Here is a 23309-nt window from a genome sequence, read left to right as displayed (position 1 = left end):
CTGTGCAATTCAATTCTTCAGGTACCTCTGTTCCAGAACACGGAGATAGGTTTCCAAAAGATGTTGGCCATGTGCATCAAACCGGTCTACTACCTCAACAGGGAGTACATCGTACGCAAGCACGACTTCGGCAAAGAAGTGAGTGCCTTTAACTTCTCTTGCCCCTTCTGTTAACTCTTTATGTGCCACGTTCGCACGTCCGACTCAGTCGATGGCGTGCCAACTTCGCATATTCTGCTCAACAAACAAAGCCGCAAAAACCGATCGATAAATCGCTAATCACTGCTAATCCCGCGGCACAACGAAAGCGTTTTTCGTGCTTTTGTTCCTCTCATATACGGCTTGCATTCTATGTGGTGATCGACTATCAAGCGGTGTTCCCAACTAGATTTGCTCGTACATTCTAAGTTTCTGTCACGGTTTTATGTGCAAAAGTCGTGCCTTCACAGTAATGTAGCAACTGTTCATTCGAAAGAGAAATTGAAAATAGATTCGTCATATAATTTATATCGAAACAGAGTTTGCATTCCTCTTCAACTTTGCCTACTATTATGCCCATCCTAACAGAAATTTGTTGAAGTTATACAAATTAGAAAAACAGAATTCTTTCTCAAAGCATGACTACCTTCATGTCTCTGAATAACGTGGCACACAAGGGGTTTCCACCATGGCAAATAAAGAGTTAACTCATTCATTTGCTGAGTGATATATTTGGCAAGACTCGACTATTACTAGTTATTGTGATTATTGTGTTATTATTGTTATGATTTCTTCTTTTCTAGAATGCACATGAAAAGATGGTGATTTCCCTATCTATACAGGAAAAATAAACTCCCCCATCAGCACTCACGATTCAGGAGAAGAAAGAAACAAATTAACAGTTTATATGAAATAAAAAAACTTGAACACAGTGCATTGTTTATGTATATGTTTCCTACCTGTTATGATTGGAGCCATATTTGGTATCTTTGTGTCCTTTTTGTTGTAGTTGTTGAAATCACAATATGGTCGAAGTGAGCTACTGGGTAGAGGTCTACGATGTACCTTCTCCAAGTGCATTTCTAGTCATTTATTGTGGTAAATAGATTCATGTTTGAAGATATTTCCATTTGATTAAAGAAGAAACCTGAAATATCACACTTCTGCTCTCTTCTTTTTGTCTGTCCAGATGTTCTTTATCCACCGTGGCGTGGTGGAGGTCGTCTCCGAGGACGGGGCCATCGTGTTTGACACCATGCAGTCTGGCAGATTCTTTGGAGAGATCAGTCTGGTCTTCAGTTGCCCTCGTACAGCGTCCATCAGGTCTGTGAACTCGGGGATTCCCCCCGTCATCATTTCTAGGGTCAAAGGTCATCGTCATAAGAATGTGTTGTGTATCATCGAGAAATTTTGCTCCTTTCCTGCAAGATGTTAGAAGGCATGTCACAATGCAATGTGTATCATACAAGGAGTTGAATGAATTGTTTAAATTTGTAGTACTTTGACAGCAAAATGTGTGAAATGATAACTTTTATTCCTGAAACGCCCTTTCCTGTTCAGTAGTGGGTAGATAGAATGCTATTAATATATATGTGATGATCGAGTCGTGTCCAAACAGTAGTACAGTGCTCACCCGTTAATCGGGAACCGCTTTAGCGGGAACCCCATTTAAGTGCAACAAAACTTAATGCAACAAAATTTTCCCGTGTTATTTCCACCGCTTTATCGAAACCATGAACCGCTTTATCAGGACAAATCTGGCTGAAACACTTCCATTGTCCGTGTATCAATATGTAAAAATAATAAGTTAATCCATTAGAAAAAATTGCATGGATTTAATTTCCTTACCAGAAGGATTATCTTCTCACCAGTTCCCTATAGATTATGTCGACTGCAGTCAAAACATTTGCCACTAGACCCTAGACAGTGAGACGTATCGCAGTAGAGGGGGTCTTATTGAGCGTCATCTTATCGAGTGTCTACTCACGCACTTTCACCGATCAAGTCCACAGCCAGCCAGCTACAGATGTAGCTAGCTGAGAAACAGCTCTCTTTCCTCTTTAATAGCCGTCTTGCCAACTCATGTGTGACTGTGTGTGCCCCACAAACACACGCCACACACACACACAGTCCACTGTGTGTGCATGACAACGCATGCAGTGCACTGTGTGAAACTTCAGCTTTGATATTACATCAATTGTCCCTTTCCCAGGGCCCCATCCATGCAATCTACAAGCGCGTACCCAGATTCCTTTCAGCCTGGCCAGGTGGCTGGCATGCTTGTTAGGTGTCAGACTGTCAGTTTCCCTCTATCCACCAACGTTTTTTCTCCCCCTTATTCTTCACCTTGCATGAGATACCTGCATGGCTGCTAGCAAGTGGTTTGTTGTTTAATCATGACAGTGTTTTTGTTTTTCTCTGTCATTCATGGGATCGGGCCAGGGCGAGGGATATCAAAAGAAGAAAGTCTTCTCAAGCCAAGTTTCCTCTTGCACTATACCATCAAACTGTCATTACGATCATTAATCATTTTTCTTTTAGGTCCAAAAGTTGGGTTGCGTCTTATACAAGGGTGCGTCTATACAATGTACACGGAAGTTTACCATGTGCGTTTTCAACTCTAAAAATTAAAAAATGGGTTATTTTTTTAATCTTATGAATGGAGGTTTGTTCTGATAATGCATCTGCCAAAATTATAAGACTGCCGTGTCCTTTATAGCGCCGTTTTGTGTCCGCGTGTCGTAGCGTGCGTGTATTTGTCGCTGTGGTTATCGTCGGGTTTGATAACTACATGGTTTTATGTAATGCCCACATACTGGGATTCATGTTGTATGGTTTGCACGGGCCAATACCGGCCATCGCTTAAGCGGGAGCACCGCTTAAACGGGAGAAAAACTTGTCTCCCGACCCCTTGCGATTAAGCGGTGAGCACTGTACTGAATTGCGTGCAGAATAAGCTGCCGGCAATTCACTGTCACGAGCAGTGGATATACAGCTCTGGCTTGATATATTGTAATCAAATGTAAAACAGTAAGTAGCAACTACTCTTGCGAGATTTCCTGCAAAGCTTGGCTGATAATCACATTTGTGTCATTACCCAACTGAAATTGTGTTAACAAAGCACTATTTGACACATTTCTTATGCATTCGTGTACATTGTAAAGTAGAAATCAACAGTTCTGCAGCCATACGAGAACTATGATTTTTTATTATTATTGTATTATTTAACCTGTTGAGGACGGACTGATTTTGCTACAATACGCATTTTTATGCTCAACTAGCTCGCTTTTAAGTAGATTCCTTCATATTTCTTTAGCATTCATTCTCAGATTCCAACTTTCATAGATCGACCACTATATGTTTTATATATCTGCAATATTCTATGTATGTTTTTGCTGGATATCATGTATTTCATTTAATTGTGTTATATTTGATGTATTTTTTCCGAAAAATATGAAAAATAAATTGAAATTGAAATTGAAATATCCCATAGACACTTGCCCAAGTATACTCGGGACTCATCCTAAACAGGTTTATGGAACCTATGTTAACCCGAATCACACGTATGTTCCTCTGCCAGGGCCCAGAACAATGTGGACATGTTTGTACTGACCAAGGAAGATCTAGACGAGGTACTGACCCACTACCCATCCATCAAGGACCAGATCCAGAAGGTAGCTGAGGAGCGCATCAACGCCGTGCGCAAGAGGAGTGAGGCCAACTTCCAGGCGGTGAGTCCCGTTGAGCCCCTACCCTACTCCCTCGGATATACAAGCCCCTTTCCCATCATCTATCTGTGCCCCAACCCTTCCCCCTCCCACCCCTCCTACTCTTCCCCTTTTCTATTTGCTTTGTAGAGGAATCTGCCTTTCCGAAGTCCAGTTTTTGATGGCGTATTCTTATTTACTATGGCATGTCGATGTTATGAAGTGTCCATTTTGGGGAAAAAAAAGTGTATCGACATTTGTGGGAAAATGTCAAGGAGTATATATGTAGTAGTGACACAAAAATGTGCCATTTCCAACTAAGGTCAAAACAAGATCACTGAAATAGAGAAGAGGTTTCCCAGATTGGGATAGCCACACCTTACCTCTTTCTACCAGGCTCAAAGTGTGTGCGAATGTTTTTTGTTTGTTTGTTTGTTTGTTTGTTTTGATTGTTTTTGATAAATACTGTTGAAATAAATAAGAATTGGACTGGAGTGTAGATCTATTTAATCAATTAAAAGTATCAGTAGTAGGAGGGACTGTATACTGTTGATTTCACCTCACAGAGTAATACCCCCAACAACAGCAATAACAACAGCATTAAGGGGAGCAGTGTGAACAGCATTGAGAAGTCAGAGAACTCCACGGCGAGTGCCGGCAGCAGCGTACCCTCCACCTCCTCGGCGCAGCCGGACAACGCCAGCGGTCAGACCAAGCCCGAGGACGGTCAGTCCAGCGTGGCCACCGCCACCAACGGCCGCAGCGAGGCGGAGAGCCCCAGCACTTCCGTGGCGGCCACGCCTACCTCCACCGGACCCCCTCCCACTGCAGCGTCTCCCCCGTCCTCCCGGGGAGGGGCGACGGGTCCGGCCCCGCCGCCTGTCGGCAATGCCAACAACAACGCCAGCACTGGAGAAGGGAGTGGGAAAGGCGGTAACCAAGGCGGGAACAATGGTATGTAAGACCTCCTTCAAAGGGAAGACCGCAGGAGAACTGCTTAGATTTGGGGGGCTCCCCCTCCCCCTTCCCCCCCTCCCAAAAAAAAAAAGAAACAAGAGAAGCACTCTAAAGAGCGCAGAGCTCTGCCGAGCAGCTCATTTCCACCACTGATCTTGTTCTTCTATAGAGAGCAGTGATTTCCACCCATACGCATGCATGCTGAAAATTGCTCAATTTCCCATATACAGGGCGTATCAAAAAAAAGTTATACTTTTGAAAAAAATTGTCGAAATTACATTTCAGAATATTTGGAAAATTTTTTTCATATTCATGGATGCCCAATAGTCTCATCTATCAAGTGCAATCAACAAAACAAATTTTTGTTCACGCTTGGCTGAACACTGATGCTCTTTGTCCAGAGCGTGAAAAATGATTTGCGCCAAATTGAAAGAAGATGGAAAATTCAGCCAGCAGTCCAGATAAGTGTTCTCATTCAAACAGATTGCTCTTTTGCTCACAGTTTTGATTATGTTATGATAGTTTAGGAATTTTCTGACGATGTTCTGTAACGTTTTAATGATTCCATTGTGTTATGGAAGGTTGATTAATAACTTTCCTCTTAAGATTTTTTAAGCACAGGTATCACAAATCATGCACAGACATATAGAACCCACATGCCAGTCACTCAGTCAAGAAGAAAAGTGCAAAATTAATGCATCCTCAGATCATTCAATCAATCCAATCAATTCAATTCAATCAATCAATCAATCAATCAATCAATCAATCAATCAATCAATCAATCATTCAATTAATCAATCAATCAAGCAAGCAAGCAAGCAATCAATCATTCATTGAATCAATCCATTAATGAGTCCGTGTATTGTGAAAACTTCTTTAAAGAACTTGACGTAATTACACACTCTAATTCTCACCAATTAATTTAGAAATGATTTTGAAATCATTAGAATTACGATAAAGCTGACAAAAAAATCTCATAACATAATCAAAGCTTTAAGCAAAAGAGCAATTTCTGTGAATGGGAGCACTTATTTGGACTGCTGGCTGCTGGACTGCTGGCTGAATTTTCCATCTTTTTTTCAATTTGGCGCAAGTCATTTCTCACATTCTGGACAAAGAGCGTCAGTGTTCAGCCAAGCGTGAACAAAAATTTGTTTTGTTGATTGCACTTGATAGATGAGACTATTGGGCATCCATAAATATGAAAAGATCTTCCAAATATTTTGAAAGGGAATTTAGACAAGTTTTTCAAAAGTGTAACATTTTTTTTTTGATACGGCCTGTAGAAGCCTTTCGTTATGTCATCAGCTTCCAGCTGAGCAGCGCTTCGTCTGAGCAAAGCATGCACTTTGGTGTCTGTATGGAAACCTCAAATACGCGCAGCTCAAACTCCCCAAGTTCATTGACCCTACCTGCCAAAAGATTTTTAGAAATCCTTCAAAAATCCTTTAAGAATCCTGGATCTTTTCCAAAATTTTATTATCTGTTCCTGGTGTCATTATAAAACTTTTCTGTAAGTTTCATCCAAATCCGTTCACAACTTTTTGAGTTATTTTGCACACAGACAACCAAACAAAACAACCAACAAACAAACAAACCAACGCCGATAAAAACAACCTCCCTTGATGGAGGTTATAAATGAATATTTCGTTAGCCATGTTCTGTCAAGAGGGGAAACAAAGCCTTTCTGGTAGAAAACTTGTTTTTTTCTTTCATGTATTTGAGATACACTTATCATTCAAGTATCTCCATGATTGCTCCATGGAATCTCCCCAGTTCTTGCATGTGGCTGCTGGAATCTGTTTCCCAAAGCACAGTAGCAGCTACTTATCTCTCTATATTGGAAATTTGCATTTGCCATTTGTACTGATGGAATAAGCCACATCCGCGTGTCTTACAGTAGTTTTACAAGAATGTTTTTTTTTTCCCACTCCTGGGGCCTGTTTCATAAAGATTGAGCATAAGTTGCAATCAATCACAATTTGCATTTTCAAAAACTCCTTTGCGAGTGATCACAAGTAACGCTCAATCTACTGAAAGTTACGCTAGATTTTGCTTGAAATCAAGTGTAAGTGTCTTTATGAAATAGGACTTATGCTCAATTCAACGAGTTACGCTCAGTAAATCGATTGTAGTGTCAATCGCATCTCTTTATGAAACAGGCCCTAGTTTCAATATGAGTCTTTGGACACAACATGAATTTGTCTCACAGCATGTTGCTAAACTCTGCCCACATACCTTTAGCCCTCATTCTTTCCTCTCTCTCTCTCTCACTTCCTGTGTACCTCATCTCTGCTCCGGCCGATGTCCACCCAGTGTCCAACACCCAGTCAGACCCGGTCTCCGCTCCAGATAGCACCTCCTCCACCACCCACGTGCCGACCCGCTACCCGGTCCCCTTCTGCTGCATCCGGCGCGACAAGAACTACCTGGAGTCCCTGCTCCACGCCAACCGCTTCGTGCTCAATCCGGACAGCCTCATCATCCGCAACTTGGCCCGGCTGACCTGCTGTCTGGCGGTGGCCACCTCCTGGACCATCATGTATCAGGTGACCCTGTCATGTGACCCCCAGACCCAGACAATGTTTGCTTGTGTGTGTGTTTGTTCTTACGTAATAGATTGATTTGAAGGTTGCGGAGACCAAAAGGATAAAATAGTCATCTTTATTCCATCATAATTATGAGGTACAAAAGAATAAAATAGTCATCTTTATTCCATCATAATTATGAGGTACAAAAGATCAGGGGCCCGTTTCATACAACTTGTTGTCAGTGACAACTGCCACATTTCTACGACAAATTTGCTCTTAGCCAATCAGATGGCAAGGATTTTAGTAGCTTGTCACAACTATAACAACTTGTCACTGATAACAAGTTTTATGAAACGGGGCCCTGGTGTATTTATGGATTATTTATGAAATGTAATAGGAGAAAACAACACAGTTCTCCACAAATCGGTATGTGCAAAAATGTCTGTGTTGTGTGAAAGCATTTTTTTTTTTTTTAATGCATTTAATCTGTAAGGATGGTGATAAACTCCATTTCAATTCTTTGGGAGGAAATTCATTAGCTCCAGTTTCTTACTTCATGGAGGATTGTTATTAAGCCTGGGCCCTGTTGCATACAAGTTAAGATCACACATGAGTAAGAAGATCAAACATAAGTCTCTAAATACTCAATTCTAATTGGCTAATACCTGACTTACGGCCTGTATCATAAAGAGTTAGGATTGATCTTAAGCTCAATTTTATTATTGAGCTTAACTCGGCAAATTGAGTGTAAGATCAGTCCTGATTGTAAGTCTGTTTTATATAGATACTTATACTTGATTTAAAGCATGTATTTGATAGCAGATTGAGCGTATCTTCTTTAAATCGCATCTATCATAAGATCAATCTTTCGAACAATCTTTACGAAATAGGCCCCTTACTCTATGTTTGATTTTCTGACATGTTTGATTGCTTCTTTTTCTGCAACAAAGACCTGGTTTACAATTCATACTCGGCGAGGGAAGTTTTATGAACTCAACGTTATTTTCTTTTTCTTTTCTTTTTTGCTCCCATTTCAGGCCTTCTACCAAGTAAAGAGCATGCCTTTCCTTCTCTTCAGCTACCTGTGTGAGTGTGTCTTCATATTTGAGGTGAGTCATTGCCCCTTGGAAGTGCATTTTACTGCAGGGAAATGGTTGTGCTTTGTACAACACTAGAAGGGAATTCTTGCTTCCTGATTGGCCGATTGCTAGTCACATGACATTTACTTATGAGTGCAATTGCACGGTTTGCTGTCGACATGTTTTAGGCTTTTCATCGAACTAGGGTTTTCCCGTTCGCTATACCCTGAGAATTGGTCGCTGTACCCCAGTTCTTGGCTTGGACGATGCCCGTTAAAGTCATGCGGCGTTGTATAAAACAAATGGTGACTGTTTTTCGTTTTTTTTTTTTTTTTTTTTTTTTTTTGCTTCTTCCTTGGCATAACAATGGAATGTGCAGCAAAAGAAAAATTCAGGGTATATGTGTACATAGCAACCAATCATGCAATTATTGCTTTGAAAAGTGTACACTGTCCTGTACAGGTGTGCTCACCTACAATTGTGTAGTTGAGCTGAATTCCATTGCGACATATGCTGAACAGTATTATGACAATATACAATATAGCAAAACCTCATTATAACGAGCTTCTTGGGCCACTGAAGTTTGCTCATTACACCATGTATCTGGTTATATCAGGGATAAAACAAAAGAATATTATGGAATGGGACCTGTAAAATTACCTCATTATACCATGTATCTGGTTATATCAGGGATAAAACAAAAGAATATTATGGAATGAGACCTGAAAATGTCACCTCATAACATACCGTACGCGTGTAACATTCAGGTATCCCATTATATTCGACCTCGTCTTTACGAGGTTCTGCTCTATATCTTCTTTCATCTCACTACTCGCTCGGCCTGAAAAAAACATGTTACAGCAGGTATCTCTTTACATCAGGGATAAAACAAAAGAATATAACGTCGCTGGGGTGACAAGACCTTGTATCTGAAATTGTGATGAAAATTACTTTTTTAGATTAATGGTCAAATAATTAGTTAAGTGATGTCCTGTCCGAATCCCAACTGCCCTACTTCAAAAATGAAGCCACCACGGCATGTCAAAGGAAAGGCTTTCCCATTAACTCTAGTGCTTTTGCCGCCATGTTTTTTGGCTCTCCTGAACATTTGACATTTTGTAGATACGAGGTCTTGTCGCCCCAGCAACGATAAAATAAATGGGATCTGAAAAATCACCTTGTTATGTACAGGTATCTCACGTATTCGACTTTGTCAAAACAAGGTTCTAACTATACATCTTCTTATCATCCCACAATATCGCTTGGCCATCGTTGTCCGGCAGATCTACATCAAGTTCCATGTGAGCTGCGCCGACGAGTACGGCGCCCTGGAGAAGGACTTTGGCAAGATCTACAACTCGTACCTGCGCAAGTGGAGCGGCTTCCTCCAGGACGTCGTGCCCACCATCCCCATCGAGCTGCTGGCCTTCTGCTTCCATCCCAGCATCCGCTTCCCCGTCCTCTCCTTCCTCCGTTTCCGCCAGCTCCTCCGACTCGTCCGCGTCTCCCAGTTCTTCGACCGGTGGGAGCGGGAGCTCAACATCAAGTGAGTTCTCGTCTTCTCGCTCTGCTGATGAGCGGACATGAAGTATAATATGCAACTTGACTCGCATTGTCTCACTAAATAGAGTTGCACGAAGGATGGGTGTTATGTATAATAATGATGCATTTTTACTTCTCAGCATCAGGTGAGTTTCCGTTTCAAGCTCAACCGAACTCACCCAAGCCACCACAAAGATATGCAGTTTGACCTCCACTGATCCGCTATTAAACAGAGTTGCGTGGAGGTCAGGTCTTAGATATTTTAGTGGTGAATTTTCGTTTTAAGCTCACCTGAGCCCCCATAAGAATATGCAACTTGACCTGCATTGACGAAGTATATAGAGTTGCATGTAGGATGGATATTAGATATTCCAGTGGTGAACTTTCATTTTTAGCTCCCCTGAGCCGACATGAAAATATGCTATTCATAAAGTTTTGTGGAGGGCGGGTATTAGACATTCCAGCCACCTGCTGCCTACCCCAGAACATGGGACACCAGCAGCAGATGTAAACTGCAAAAATTAGCATCAAGTCAAGTCAAGTCAACAGCCAAAGACTCAAGTGAGCTATTGTGATCATTGATAACTATGGCATACATAAACTCTTTACGTACATTCCAACTTCTTGGGGGGGGGTCATAGACTAAATTGGAGGCTGATGTACTTGTACATGGAATATGTACAACGTATGCTTAACAATTAAAGGGAAATAACTGCCAAAGAGCAAACTATAATGTTAAAATGGGAGTGAAATAAATTTCAGGCTTCAACTCAGTAAAAGTTTGAGAAAAATCTGAGAAATGATAGAAGAGTAATATCCTTATCTCTATCTGTCACTCTATCTCTCTGTCTGTCTTTCTTTCTATCTCTTTCTATTATATCTCTATCTCTTCTTGTCTTTCTGTTACCCTGTATCTCTCCTCTCTGAATATCTCTTTCTGTCACTCTATCTATCTGTCTGTCTTTCTATCTCTTTCTGTTATATGTCTATCTCTTTCTGTCATTCTATCTATCTGTCTGTCTTTCTATCTCTTTCTATTATATCTCTATCTCTTTCTGTCACTCTATCTCTCCATCTTTCTTTCTCTCTATCTCTTTCTATTATCTCTCTATCTCTTTCTGTCTTTCTGTTACCCTCTATCTCTCTGAATGTCTCTTTCTCTCACTCTCTCTTTCTATCTCTCTCCCCCTTCTCTTCTGTCTCCACAGTATTCTGATGGTGCGCCTGACCAAGTTCTTTGTGCTACTTCTCATCATCATTCACCTGTTTGCCAGCATCTGGTATACCATTGCCTGCCCCCTCGGCAAGTGCAAAGAGGGGTCATGGGCTACCGGTAAGTTGCTTGTCCTATCCAGTAGCCAAACCCTTTACCAAACTCCCTGAGAGGCGTCATTTGTTCGTTAACTCGTTCAGGACGAACTGATTTTGCTATAACACACATTTCCCATAGACACCTGCTCAAGTATACTCAGGACTAGTCTTCAATGGGTTAAGAATCAACACCCCTTCTTCTTTTTTTTTTGGGGGGGGGGGAGGGAAGGGGTCCCTGACATTGGGGGGGGGGGGCATTTCATGAAGCGTTTTGTCAGATATTTTTTTTCTCACAAACTGTTATAAGCTACAGAAATCCTTACATCTGACTGGCTGAGAGTAAATTTGTCCGACAAATTCGTCGCACAAAACGCTTCACGAAATGCATCCAGATCTGTATTGAGTGTGAGAGGTGTAGCTGAATGTTCGGGGAAAATTTGAAGAAAATTAGCACTCATCAACATTCAGTAATTCATCCAAACTTAACCTAGTTGTGAAGTTTGCAAGTCTCGTCAGGTGTAGCAATATGCCTCAAGTCCGACAAGATGGCTATGATGACACAATCGACAAGGATTTTACAACCCTTTTAGGGTTAAAATGCCCTTCCCTGTTTTCGGGGGAGCTGTGCATACACTGTGATGGCGCTCTAACTTTTGGCATTTCTTTCCACCACCCAGATTACACCGGGACAGAGCCGCACATTTTCCACCGCTACTGCGACACCATCTACTGGGCCGTCGCGACTCTCACCTCTACAGGCTACGGAGATATTCACGCCAACAGCGTCCCCGAGCTTGGTAAAGCCATGTTTCGGCACATTTCAAGAAGGGGAAGAAACACTTGTTCTTGCCACAGGTTTAAGCCTCGCATTGTAGTATTGGTGCTATTCAAAAAGGGCTTTGGTCTATCATTCATTCTGTGACAGATTCTTCATATTTTTGACCAAAAGACTGACAAAAAAAAAGTAATGTATAAATTTTGTCTGATATGTCATAGAATTGCTCTGAATTTTGCTACAAAGTCACATATTTATCGCATGTGATTTTTCAGTATTGACAGTGTGTCATTTAGGAAGAATATACTTTGAGGAGATGTTCGCTGTAATTTTTGAAAACTAGGCATGTTAGATAAAGTGTCAAAGGCCGTGCCTGTAGTTTCATGTTTTTGTTTTTTCCTTAATGATCTACTAAAATGTGCATGATTGTGATAAAAGTATGATGTGATTTCTTTCTGCGTGTTTTTCCCCCCATGATAATGTCCCTGCAGCTTTTGCCAGTATGGTGATGGTGTTTGGAAAGCTACTCTTTGGTTGGGTGCTCGGAAACATTGCCTCCACTCTGGCCAACGAGGAATCGGGGCGTGTCAGCTATGAGGAGAGACTGGCAGCTGTCAAGGTATGGCACTCTTTTTCTCCTCTCTTTGCAAACCCCTCACCCTTCTTTCATGCCCACACCCCCCCCCCCTTTCATGCCCAAACCCCTCCTCTCTATTCATGCCCAAACCCCTCCTCTCTATTCATGCCTAAACTCCTCCCTCCTTCCATGCCCAAACTCCACCCACCTTCTTTCATGCCCAAACCCCTCCCCATGCTTTCATGCCCAAACTCCCCCCTCCTTCCATGCCCAAACTACCCCCATTCTTCCATGCCCGAACCCCTCACCCTCATTTCATACCCAAACTCGTACCCTCCTTCCATGCCAAAACCCCTCCCCTCCTTTCTTGCCCGAACCCCTCCCTCTCCTTCCATGCCAAACCCCTGCCCCTCTTTCATGCCCAAACCCCTTCCCCTGATTTCATGCCCAAACTCTTACCCTCCTTCCATGCTAAACCTGTGCTCACTCCTTCCATGCCTAAACCCCTCCCCCTCATTCATACCCAAACTCTTACCCTCCTTCCATGCCAAACCCCTCCCCCTCATTCCATGCCAAACCCCTCCCCCTCCTTTCATGCCCAAACCCCTCCCCTTCCTTTCATGCCCAAACTCTTACCCTCCTTCCATGCCAAAACTGCTCACCAGTCTTTCATGCCCAAACCCCTCCCCTTTCTTTCGTGGCCTGACCCATCTCCTCTGTTCATGTCAGAACTCCTCCCCTCTTTCCATGCTCAAACCCTTCCCCCTTTCCTACCCAAACCCCTCCAAACCCCTCCCCTTTTATGTCCCGACCCCTCTCCTCTGTTCATGCCTGAACTCCTCCCCTCCTTCCATGCCCAATCCCTCCCCCTTCCTTTCCCAACCTTCTCCCCCTCCTTCCCTATCCATTAATCCCCACTCTCTTCCCTCCTGACATTCCCTACACATACCATTCTTCCATACCCAAACTTCTCCCGTCCTGCCATGCCCAAACCACTCCCCTTCTTTCACGCCCAAACTCCTCCCTCCTCTTCTCATTCCATACGCACCTCCCTGCCTACAGCCAGCTTTCCATGCCCAACCACTCCCACATGCCCAGCCCTCTCCTCTTCCCATACCCACCCCCTCCACAAAATCAAGAATCAGTTTGGAGAGGATATGGAGAGAGAATTAAGTAAACTTGAAATACATTAAAGGTGCATAGTCCCGGTATTGTAGAGGGCACTGTTGATGATACTGCCAATCACCGTTAGCATTGATACGAAGATTACCGAAGTTGAGCTGTCATCGAGAGTAAAGTGCGTAGGTGTTGCTAAGTAACGTTGCTTTCGTTGTCTTCTCTGCGCATCGCGCAGTCTGTAGTAATGCCAGGGTGCGTGCATAATGTGCTTGTTATTATGACATCACAAAAGAAGTTTGCTAAAGCGGTCATCCCCCTCAGCCTAGTTATGAGCCAAATTGTGATCGGAGCACTGGCTACAGTGAATCGGACTTCTTCGGACTCGAGGGAAGTGGGCCAAAGGGTAAGCGCTAAAGAGGAGTCGATAGCGTAGGTCTCTGTAGGAAACTTGCGCCGTGCGCCCGCGTACGCATTTGACTAAAACACCGGGACCATGCACCTTTAAAGATCTTTTTGTGTGTGTTTGTCTCTGTATCCAGGACCAAATGAAGGACATGAGGTTAAGCAGCAAGCTACGCAACAGAGTCATCAGCTACTTTGACTACCTGTGGGTCCGCAACAAGTGAGTGCTAATTACCCTACCCTTGACCATTGGTACTACTTTTGGCAAGGTGTAAAGTAAAATCAAGCCCTACCCATGACTATAGACACTATTTTTTAATAACGTTGCTTAAAGTAAGACCAAGCCCGGCCCGGACTGGGGGCTCTGCTTCAAATCTTGTTAAAAGTAAGGCCAAAGCCTAAACATGACCACACTGCTTTTTGGTTTAGTTTAAAGTAAAACCAAGGCCTACCCATGACCAATGGGACTGTGGTTAGCCTGGTTTACGGTTTGATTTTGCTACAACATGCATTTCCCACAGACACCTGCCCGAGTATGCTCTGGACTTGTCCTCAACGGGTTAAGGCAACACCAAGCCAGACCCACAACCATTAGTACCACTGGTACTGCTGTTGGTTTGTTTTAAACTAAGACTAAGCCCTAACTCACACCATTGGTACTGCTTGTGTGTGGTATTAGCCGGTTGAGGAAGGAATGATTTTGCTGCAAGAGGCATTTCCCATAGACACCAGCCCGAATATACTCGGGACTTGTCCTCAACGGGTTAAGTATGAACAACCCCTACCCATGAGCAAAGGAACTGTTTGGGGCCATTTTTGTTATGATTTCCTCTTTATTCTTCATTCCTATCAATTTTATAAAAAAAAGTGCTATGTGTACAGATCTAATTGTTGTCATATTTAAACCTCGTTTGTGTGTACATTATGTTTGTCTGAGAACAATTATTATATTTTTTATCCCATTTTCCATCTGTACAGGGGTGTTGACCAGAGCACACTGTTCCGAGATGCCCCTTTCTGCCTTCAGACGGACATTGGACTGGACGTATGTCACGGTCACGTCAAGAAGGTATCTAACTTAGCCCTCATTGTGTCCAAGCACTTTGTTTTATAATCTGCCAAGTCTTTTTGTCACCATTCAGTAATTCATCCGATCTTGACCTAGTTATAACATTAGCAAACCTACTGAGGTGTAGTAGTGTGTCCCAGTCCAACGGGTAGGCCATGGGTGACATGTACTGTAAGTGCAGAAGAGCTGTTTGTTTTCACTCCAGCTTCACCGGAAATGATGTATAACTGACCATGAGAATATAAGAAAATCAAATATGGTACCAGCTTCACCCATGGATGATAAGTATTAAAATAATATGAAAACATAGTCTTCATAGGTGATTAAAAGTGACTTCTTACGAGGTACATTATGAAGAGCATGATGTTGATCATCAAAAGCTGAGCAAATTTTCAGAGGTCAACTCATTCAAAAACCATACAAAAAAGATTGACAAAAGAAATCTTCCAGCTTATGTGGGTTTCCTTCTTTCTATATTCCTCTCTCCTTTTTTTTCCTGTCACCTTTGCCGCACTCAAGGTGCCCTTGTTCAAGGAAGCAGAGGAGGCATTCCACCGCGCACTGTCCCTCATGTTAAAACCTGTCCTCTTCATGCCAAACGACTTCATCGTCAGGCAGGGGGACGTGGGGGACGAGATGTACTTTATCACCAGGGGAACGGTGAGTCACCTTTGTAGACATTTTTAGCAAAGAATCAATGATGATGATGATGATGATGGTGATGATTGATGATGATGATGATGATGGTGATGATGATGATGATGATGATGATGATGATGGTGATGATTGATGATGATGATGATGATGATGGTGATGATGATGGTGATGATGATGATGGTAATGATTGATGATGATGGTGATGATGATGACGATGGTGATGATGATGATGATGGCGATGATTGATGATGATGATTGTTGATGATGACGATAATGACGATTGATGATAATGATGATGATTGATGATGACGGTGATGATGATTATGATTGATGATGATGATGATGATTGATGATGGTGATGATTGATGATGATTGATGATGATGGTGATGATTGATGATGATGATGATAATGATGATTGATGATGATGGTGATGATGATTATGATTGATGATGGTGATATGATGATTATGATTGATGATGATATGATGATGATGATGATTGTTGATGATTGTTGATGATTGATGATGATTGATGATGATGATTAATGATGATGGTGATGATGATTGATGTTGATGATGATGTTGATGATTATGATTGATGATTAATGATGATGATGATGATTGATGATGATGATTGTTGATGACGATAATGATGATTGATGATGATGATGATTGATGATGATGGTGATGATGATTATGATTGATGATGATGATTGATGATGATGATTGATGATTGATGATGATGGTGATGATTGATGATGATGGTGATGATTGATGATGATGATTATGATTGATGATGATGACAATGACGATGACGATGATGATGGATAATGATGATGATGATTGATGATGATGACAATAATGATGGATGATGATGATGGTGATGATGATGATGACGATGATGATAGTAATTAAAGGAGACCTCCGGATGATTTTCAGACGTTTGCATAAAATGAACAACTATAAACTGCTATACAACTCTGGGTACAGAGTTTCCGAATTTATAGCAATTGGGATGAGAAATAAGAATGTTTTCAAAATTTATAACAAATCACAATGAACAAGGATGATGACATGGCAGCCTCACTAGAAGAATGCATGAGTAGGGGCTCACGGAAGAAGAACCAAAGAAGAAAGCATGCATAAATTCTACACAGGTGAACTTGTTAAGCATGTAGTATTGTAATGGAATTACATTGCTACATTTCTGAAATATGTGATGCTCAAATGTCATCATATTTGTTCAGGGTAATTTGTTTTGGTTTTTTTTCAGAGTATTGATTTTTCTGCTTACGGACCACAATAAATTCCATACTCCATGATGTGAAATTATGAAAATCGTCTGGAATGCCCCTTTAAAGCAATAAGTACTACTGCCAGTACAACTACTATTTCTACTACTACTGCTGCTACTTCTATTACTACTTTTGCTAATTCTACTTCTTCTGATTAAAAGTACCGTTACTTCTATAACTTCCACTATTGATGCGTAATATATCACTGCTTGTACAAGTGTAGACTGCTAAGGCATTTTTCTTTTTCTAGGAACTGTTGTTACTGGCTAATAGTACTATTTCTGGAGGTGGAGTTTTGGAAACGAAATGTGGCGACTGATCATTGGGAAGCAAAGTGTTCTGAGAATCAAAAAAATACCTAGATTAGAGAATGGTGGTCTGACGACGTTCTCTTACTTTCGTAGCGACTGATCGTACGTTGTTTTTTTGAGATGTCAAAGTCAACGTGGCATGGGAGAAATGAACTAAAATAATGCAATGTAAAACCCCGGTCACACAGCGCTTTACGGCTTAATTGAGGCAAAAACACGTCAAAAAGTGGTCTCCCGTGAAGCAGACGATGTTGTTTGCGTTGATTTCGAGTTTAAGACGAGCTACGGTTGATTTATAGACGTGGCAGGACGCGGGGCAAAATCGGAACGGCGTCAAACGCGGTAAAAAGTTTTGAACTGCTCAAAATTTTATTCCGCGGACAACCACGGGTGGCACACGTGGTAAAGACGTGCAACACACGTGAAACACACGTGATAATCCGTGATCCGGCAGTGATTAAAACTTGGGGAGACGTGGTAAGACGCTAAAGTTTAGCCGTCTGTCACGGGCAGAGCACGGTCATCTGACGCGTGTTACTCGTTGGTATCACGGAAAATAGCGTGTGTTTATAATAGCGGCTTATCACTGACAAATGGATTTTTCCGCGTACACACATGTGGCTGGACGTGGTTAGCCGTGCTTAGGCAGTGCTTCAGCAGTGGAACAGCCACCAACGGCCATACCCTGTACAAAGAACTGCCAAACCAAAATTGACCAAAAAATTACCACTTACGACCACGTCCACCAGATTTTCAAAAGTGTTTGTACGTGATTTAGACGTGGAGTGCTGTGTGACCAGGGCTTAAGAGGGAGAAATAAGAGGAGAAAGAAGGAATGAATGATGATGATGTTCTCCGTTTTTGGGTTTGTTTTTTTTTTTCAGGTGGAGGAGCTGGAAGTGAACAGTCAGTCTCGTGTGGCAGCCATTCTGGAGAGCGGCGACTTCTTCGACGACATCAACCTCATCTACGACGTGCCGCGGCGGACGTCGTTCCGCGCCCGCACCCACGTGGACGTCCAGTCCCTGTCCGTGCGCGACCTCAAGATGGTATTGGAGCAGTACCCGACCGTCGAGGCCCAGATCCGCGGCATCGGCAAGGAGGTCTACGGGGAGTACGCCGCCAGTGTCAACGCGCAGGAGCACTTCCCCTTCAAGCAGACGGACGTCTAATCCCACGCCCCCTTCCTTCCCCCTCCCCCTACCCCTCCTCCTAAATCTTAATCCATCTAACCAACACGTGCTGTACACCCAAAGTATTATCAAAAGAAATAATATACAAAAAAAAAAAATCAAAAAAAACTTTCAAAGTGTGTAGAAAATTGATTGAAGGGGTGCGTGAGGAATGAGGAAAAAAAAGGAAAAATTAAAAAAAAAATTATTATTGAGATGATTAACAAAATACTGGAAGAGCCGTCTGTGGCCTATATCCATTGTGTTCATGTAGATGTTTGTGTATTATGCAACCTTGTGCGCTTTGTCAGAGAAGCTGCAGGCATGAAGATATTCAACTGAGATGTGTTTTGTAAGTCTTGGTATAACCAGTTACTGCAAACATCTCCGATATTACTTAGGGAAGACAAAATGTACTCAAAGTCGATGCAGGTGTATTTTAACTGTCGAGTGAATTTTTAACTGTACGATATATTCACAGTTCTTATAGAGGCTTTGGAAGTGTGTAATTCCTGATGATGTGTGTAGACGTGCCAAATCTTTTTCTTTTTCTTAATGCCTCAAACCCATCAGTGCTTGAGTTTGTTTATTTTAAACACTTCTTGACATATATTTGGCCTCGGAACGTGTGTCAGAGGAGTTTTGTGTGAAGTTTGTTCTCAAGTTTTCCCGCAGTCTCGTGTGCAATGAAACTAGGAAATGTCTGCCAGGTGGGAGCCTAAAAGAAGTAACTTTCTCAGTGGTACATTTATGGCAGTAATGACCTTCTGCTTCTGCTAAGCTTGATGCTGAGTTGGTGAAGTACACTCAGGATGTCAGCAGCATTGATGGTTACGGGGGAATATGAAAAACAGATGTGTCTCTATAATTACCGCAAGTGGACATTGGTTGCCTTGTAAAAGAAAAGAAAAAAAAAGAAGAAAATGACTCATCAGTTGCAGAAAGGAGCTGTATGATTGCTAGGGTTTGTTTTGGAGTTGCGTCTGTTCTGGGCATGAGTGGTTACATCTACCCTTGATGCCTTTAAGCTGAGCAAGGTCCTGCATCTGGTGAATGCATCAAGGCAAAGTTGTGAGAGGGGACATACAGTGCATTTGAAAGAGGTTTGAGTGGTTGTGAGGGCTGTTATATCTCTGACTGTCCATAGGGAGGGACTCTGAGGTCTGGTTCTGCGCATCCAGCCCAGTGGAGAACAACTGCTGTAGTCCCATAGGTTCCAAATTGTGTCTGTTTCATCACTTGGTGCAGTCTACTCGATCCAGCGCTTGTCTTCATTGCAAATTACGCGTAGTGGGCTCTGACTGACCAGTCAGCATACCAGTTAAGGACATAACAAATGTGGATTAGAAGCCCGATTCATTGCTTGATAAGAATCCAGTGGGTTTGAGGAAATGTGCATACCCAGAGTAGATATCACAGAAGTAAATACCTGTACAATATATCTTATTTGTCATAGTGTGTGTCATTGTGTACATAGGTATTAGATTTCTCATTATTTTCTCTCTTCCTCTCTCTCTTTATCTCTTCCTGTCTTTCAAGCTGATGGTACTCTTTCTTAGAAATTTATTTATATGTTCTAGACTGGTTTGACAATGAAATTATATTTTGTAATGTTCAATGTTGGTATAATTATCTGATTTTATGTCTGTTAATTTGCGGGGTTTTTCAGTTGATTGTTTCGTGTTTACCCATGAGCTTCTGACATGAGAAGCGAGAGAGAATGGGTTATGAATGACCTTGCAATAGCTCTCATGTAATGACCCAAGTAAAAGGTCTTATATCCAGATCTTGGGGCTTTTGGTACTAGGAGCTTAGACTCTGCCCACATAGATACTGTTCCCTGAAATCTGCTTTAAAAATTGTCTCCTGTCGTTGATCATCGCAGCGTCGGTAGAATTATGTATGCCTTCCTCTGGTTTCCGGTCTTTTCCCGGCCGCTCATCAACACCGCCCTCTGTTGTCTGAATGTTAAATAACAGCAATAACATGATCGTTTGATTTGGTTCTCTGTTGTGTGTTCATTCATCTATTTACTTCATACTATTATATTACGATGTATAGCAAATTGTACAGTTCATCTTTAAAGTACTCTTGTGGATTTAATCCTGTATGCCAAGTTGTATATAGTCCGAGAGAGAAGACAGAGAGAGAAAAAAAAAAGAAGAAAATGTTTAAAGGTTCTCTACTTTTTAGTAAACTGTAGTTATGACTATGATGTATAGATTGCATGAAATGTAGGTGCTGATTGAGAAAAAAAAAATGACAACAAAGAACAGTTTTGTTAATTCCTATTTACTGTTTAATCTAGTGAAGGTTAACTATGTAAGCTTACCATCAAATCTAGTACCAGTTTTAAGATAGCCTGCAAGAATGGACGAAGGCCATGTTTAGGATTTTAAATCATGGGTGAGACATTGATGCTGTACTTCCTTAATGGGAGTGACTAGAGGGATGGCAGAACTCTTTCAGGAAATGAGTTTTTGGTCGGCACTGACCAAACTCACACTGCCTGGACAGGGTAGGTTTACCCCTGTCTGTGTCTGCCGCCCTCGCACAAAGGCAGCAGGAAAACTGGGCCGCAGTTGCGTTTGCCAGCCAGATTTGCGGAAATCATATTGCAACCAACTTCGACAGTTTCGGAATGTCACCCTCCATGCCTTGATGGGAGTGTCTGCGGTAGAATATTGCGAGGTTTGGGTTGGGATTTTCTTTTTATGACAGTTTTGGATTGACCTGCACTGACTTGCAGTTTATCCTTTTTTTATTTGTCTGAAGTAGGAGTGACGTATAAAAATGTGTAAAAAAAAAAAGCAATATAGACTAAGAAAAGGTGGGAAGATAAACACTATTAACGCTTTTCTTTCCCAGGCAAGATGGTGTGAATGAGTGATTCTGAATTTACCTTTGGAGCAGACAGTGGCTGCGTACAGAATCACTCCCCACAATGTCCCTTTTGATTTTTGTTTGAGCTCTCGCAGTTCCAATGTCAGCATTGTGGTGTGGATTTTTCACTGTCAGTGTGCCCTCTACAGCTATGTGGAGCACAATGATAATAATATGGATATTATGAGGTAGAAGATAATTTACAGTCTCTCTCCCAGACTATCTTGCGTGCTTTCATCCAGTAGCCATGAAAAAAATGTCATCAAAACAAACGCAAAAAGAGTTGTAAGCCTCATTTGTTGTAGCCTAGCATTCCCTAGCCCCTCTATGCATTGTTGATATTCAGTGCATACGCACAGTGTCGTAGTATTGCTCTCTGTTATGTAAATTTGAATATTGTCAAAACAGGGTCTCAGTATTCTAGACTAGGCGCGGCTCATGCGTCTCCGCCCTTTTCTATACGTAGGTAGCGCTTCTAGTGATGTGTGAATTCATTACTGACCTTTTTATTGTGTATATACTGTACAAAACATAAATAAACATGGTTATCATACATCATTTGTTATAAGCTTACCAAGAGAGTACAAAGACGAGACATTGGTCAATGTATGGAAATTCCAAATGTGTTTTCAATATATATGCAAACAATTTATTATTATTCGTTCGGTACTATATCTACTCTTAGTCAAATACAAACAGATTAGGATTTGTAGAAACAGAGGCATATGGTAGGAAATAAAAATAGCTGCAAACACGATATATATTTCAATCGGTGTAAACATGGCTAGAATTGTAGCAAGCATGGTACTCAGCCATACTGCTTGAATGCATAAGCTACAGTGTGGCTGCTAATGTGACAAGAAAAGTGTAAGAAAAATGTTTTTTTTTCCAGGGCTTTAGCAGGGTGTGTCGTGATTTTCAACAGCTGAACAGCACCAGGCAATGTCTATGCCTGGTTGTTGAGTGATGCTCTGGGACTCAAATTTTCTGTGAGCATCGGAACAATGTTTCTGTTCCCTTTGAGAGAGTTGGGTGCTGTAGGCATGCTCTGGTTGTTCTGTATCCGACTCGGGTCACCAACATTGATGCTTTCCAGAGTGCGCTGACCTGCCTCTGGCAAACGTGTCCAGCTTTCCAACTGTGGCATTTGACCGAGAATCTAAAGATAGGAGAACTACGGTGAAGTGAAGTGAACTTTTGATCGCGACAGCAAGTAGCCTCGAAATCAGACTACCTTGGCAAAGGGCTGCAGTTAGTGTAGGTTTGGTTAGTACATGGGCTACTTTTGCTATTCTCTGACATTTTCTTACCAATGGCCGCCAGGGCTATTTAAACCTCTCTCCACTGACATCTGTTTGGCCTTATACATTGTATCTGATATTCAGCATCGATACTTAATAATCTGGTAAAACCAGGTAATGGGGATAAGACAGTACCGGTACTCCCGAAGTACCATAAAAACCACATCGTGTCAGAGTAGATAATGAGAACAAATAATATTTCTATCTCAATTCTGGTCAAGGGTGACAAGGCATCCAAGCCTGAGTTATCAACGTACCTCGGATATACATGTACACATGTAACGTAGCATATTCCACCCAGTTGGTCAAGTTTGGAGCAGAAACGCTCACCGTACCAAAAGACAGAAGTTGATACCTCACAAGCGCACCAATGTCCTTGAAAATGACAGACCAGTGAACTATAAACATTGTTGTCATTAGTTATGAGAGCAATGCGCTTGTCACTTTCTTTCCTTCATCAAGGTAAAGCAGTTATAATGGTCAGCTTTTCTGAAAGAGAGTTTCCCTCAGATCCTTATGTCATCTTTTGTGTCTTTCACATCTTCCTGATTTTACCATTCTACTATTCGTTACCATGGTGACTTGCCACTTCAAGTCTTACATCATCAATTGGGTAAAGAAAGGTTAAACAATAATTATTTGC

The 23309-nt window shown here is 41.9% G+C and overlaps 1 protein-coding gene across 1 annotated transcript in view; it reads left to right on the top strand.

The window, feature by feature from the left end:
- LOC139717247 (uncharacterized) overlaps positions 1–18636 on the top strand; it is a 162009-nt gene extending 143373 nt beyond the window's left edge. The window contains exons 33-46 of the mRNA XM_071628744.1: positions 22–138; positions 1169–1302; positions 3560–3710; positions 4253–4640; positions 6960–7192; positions 8212–8283; positions 9537–9799; positions 11004–11128; positions 11784–11903; positions 12373–12500; positions 14117–14199; positions 14958–15048; positions 15568–15708; positions 18195–18636. Of these exons, the coding sequence (XP_071484845.1) occupies positions 22–138; positions 1169–1302; positions 3560–3710; positions 4253–4640; positions 6960–7192; positions 8212–8283; positions 9537–9799; positions 11004–11128; positions 11784–11903; positions 12373–12500; positions 14117–14199; positions 14958–15048; positions 15568–15708; positions 18195–18482 (2334 nt within the window). The 3' untranslated portion in view covers positions 18483–18636. The remainder of the gene's footprint in view (positions 1–21; positions 139–1168; positions 1303–3559; positions 3711–4252; positions 4641–6959; positions 7193–8211; positions 8284–9536; positions 9800–11003; positions 11129–11783; positions 11904–12372; positions 12501–14116; positions 14200–14957; positions 15049–15567; positions 15709–18194) is intronic.
- The last annotated feature ends 4673 nt before the right edge of the window (positions 18637–23309 follow it).

Source organism: Diadema antillarum, unplaced genomic scaffold, assembly GCF_040938485.1.
Source record: "Diadema antillarum isolate AM-2024a unplaced genomic scaffold, OU_Dant_1.0 scf00000073, whole genome shotgun sequence".
Classification (NCBI taxonomy): Eukaryota; Metazoa; Echinodermata; class Echinoidea; order Diadematoida; family Diadematidae; genus Diadema; species Diadema antillarum.
This window is presented reverse-complemented; position numbering and strand designations above follow the sequence as displayed.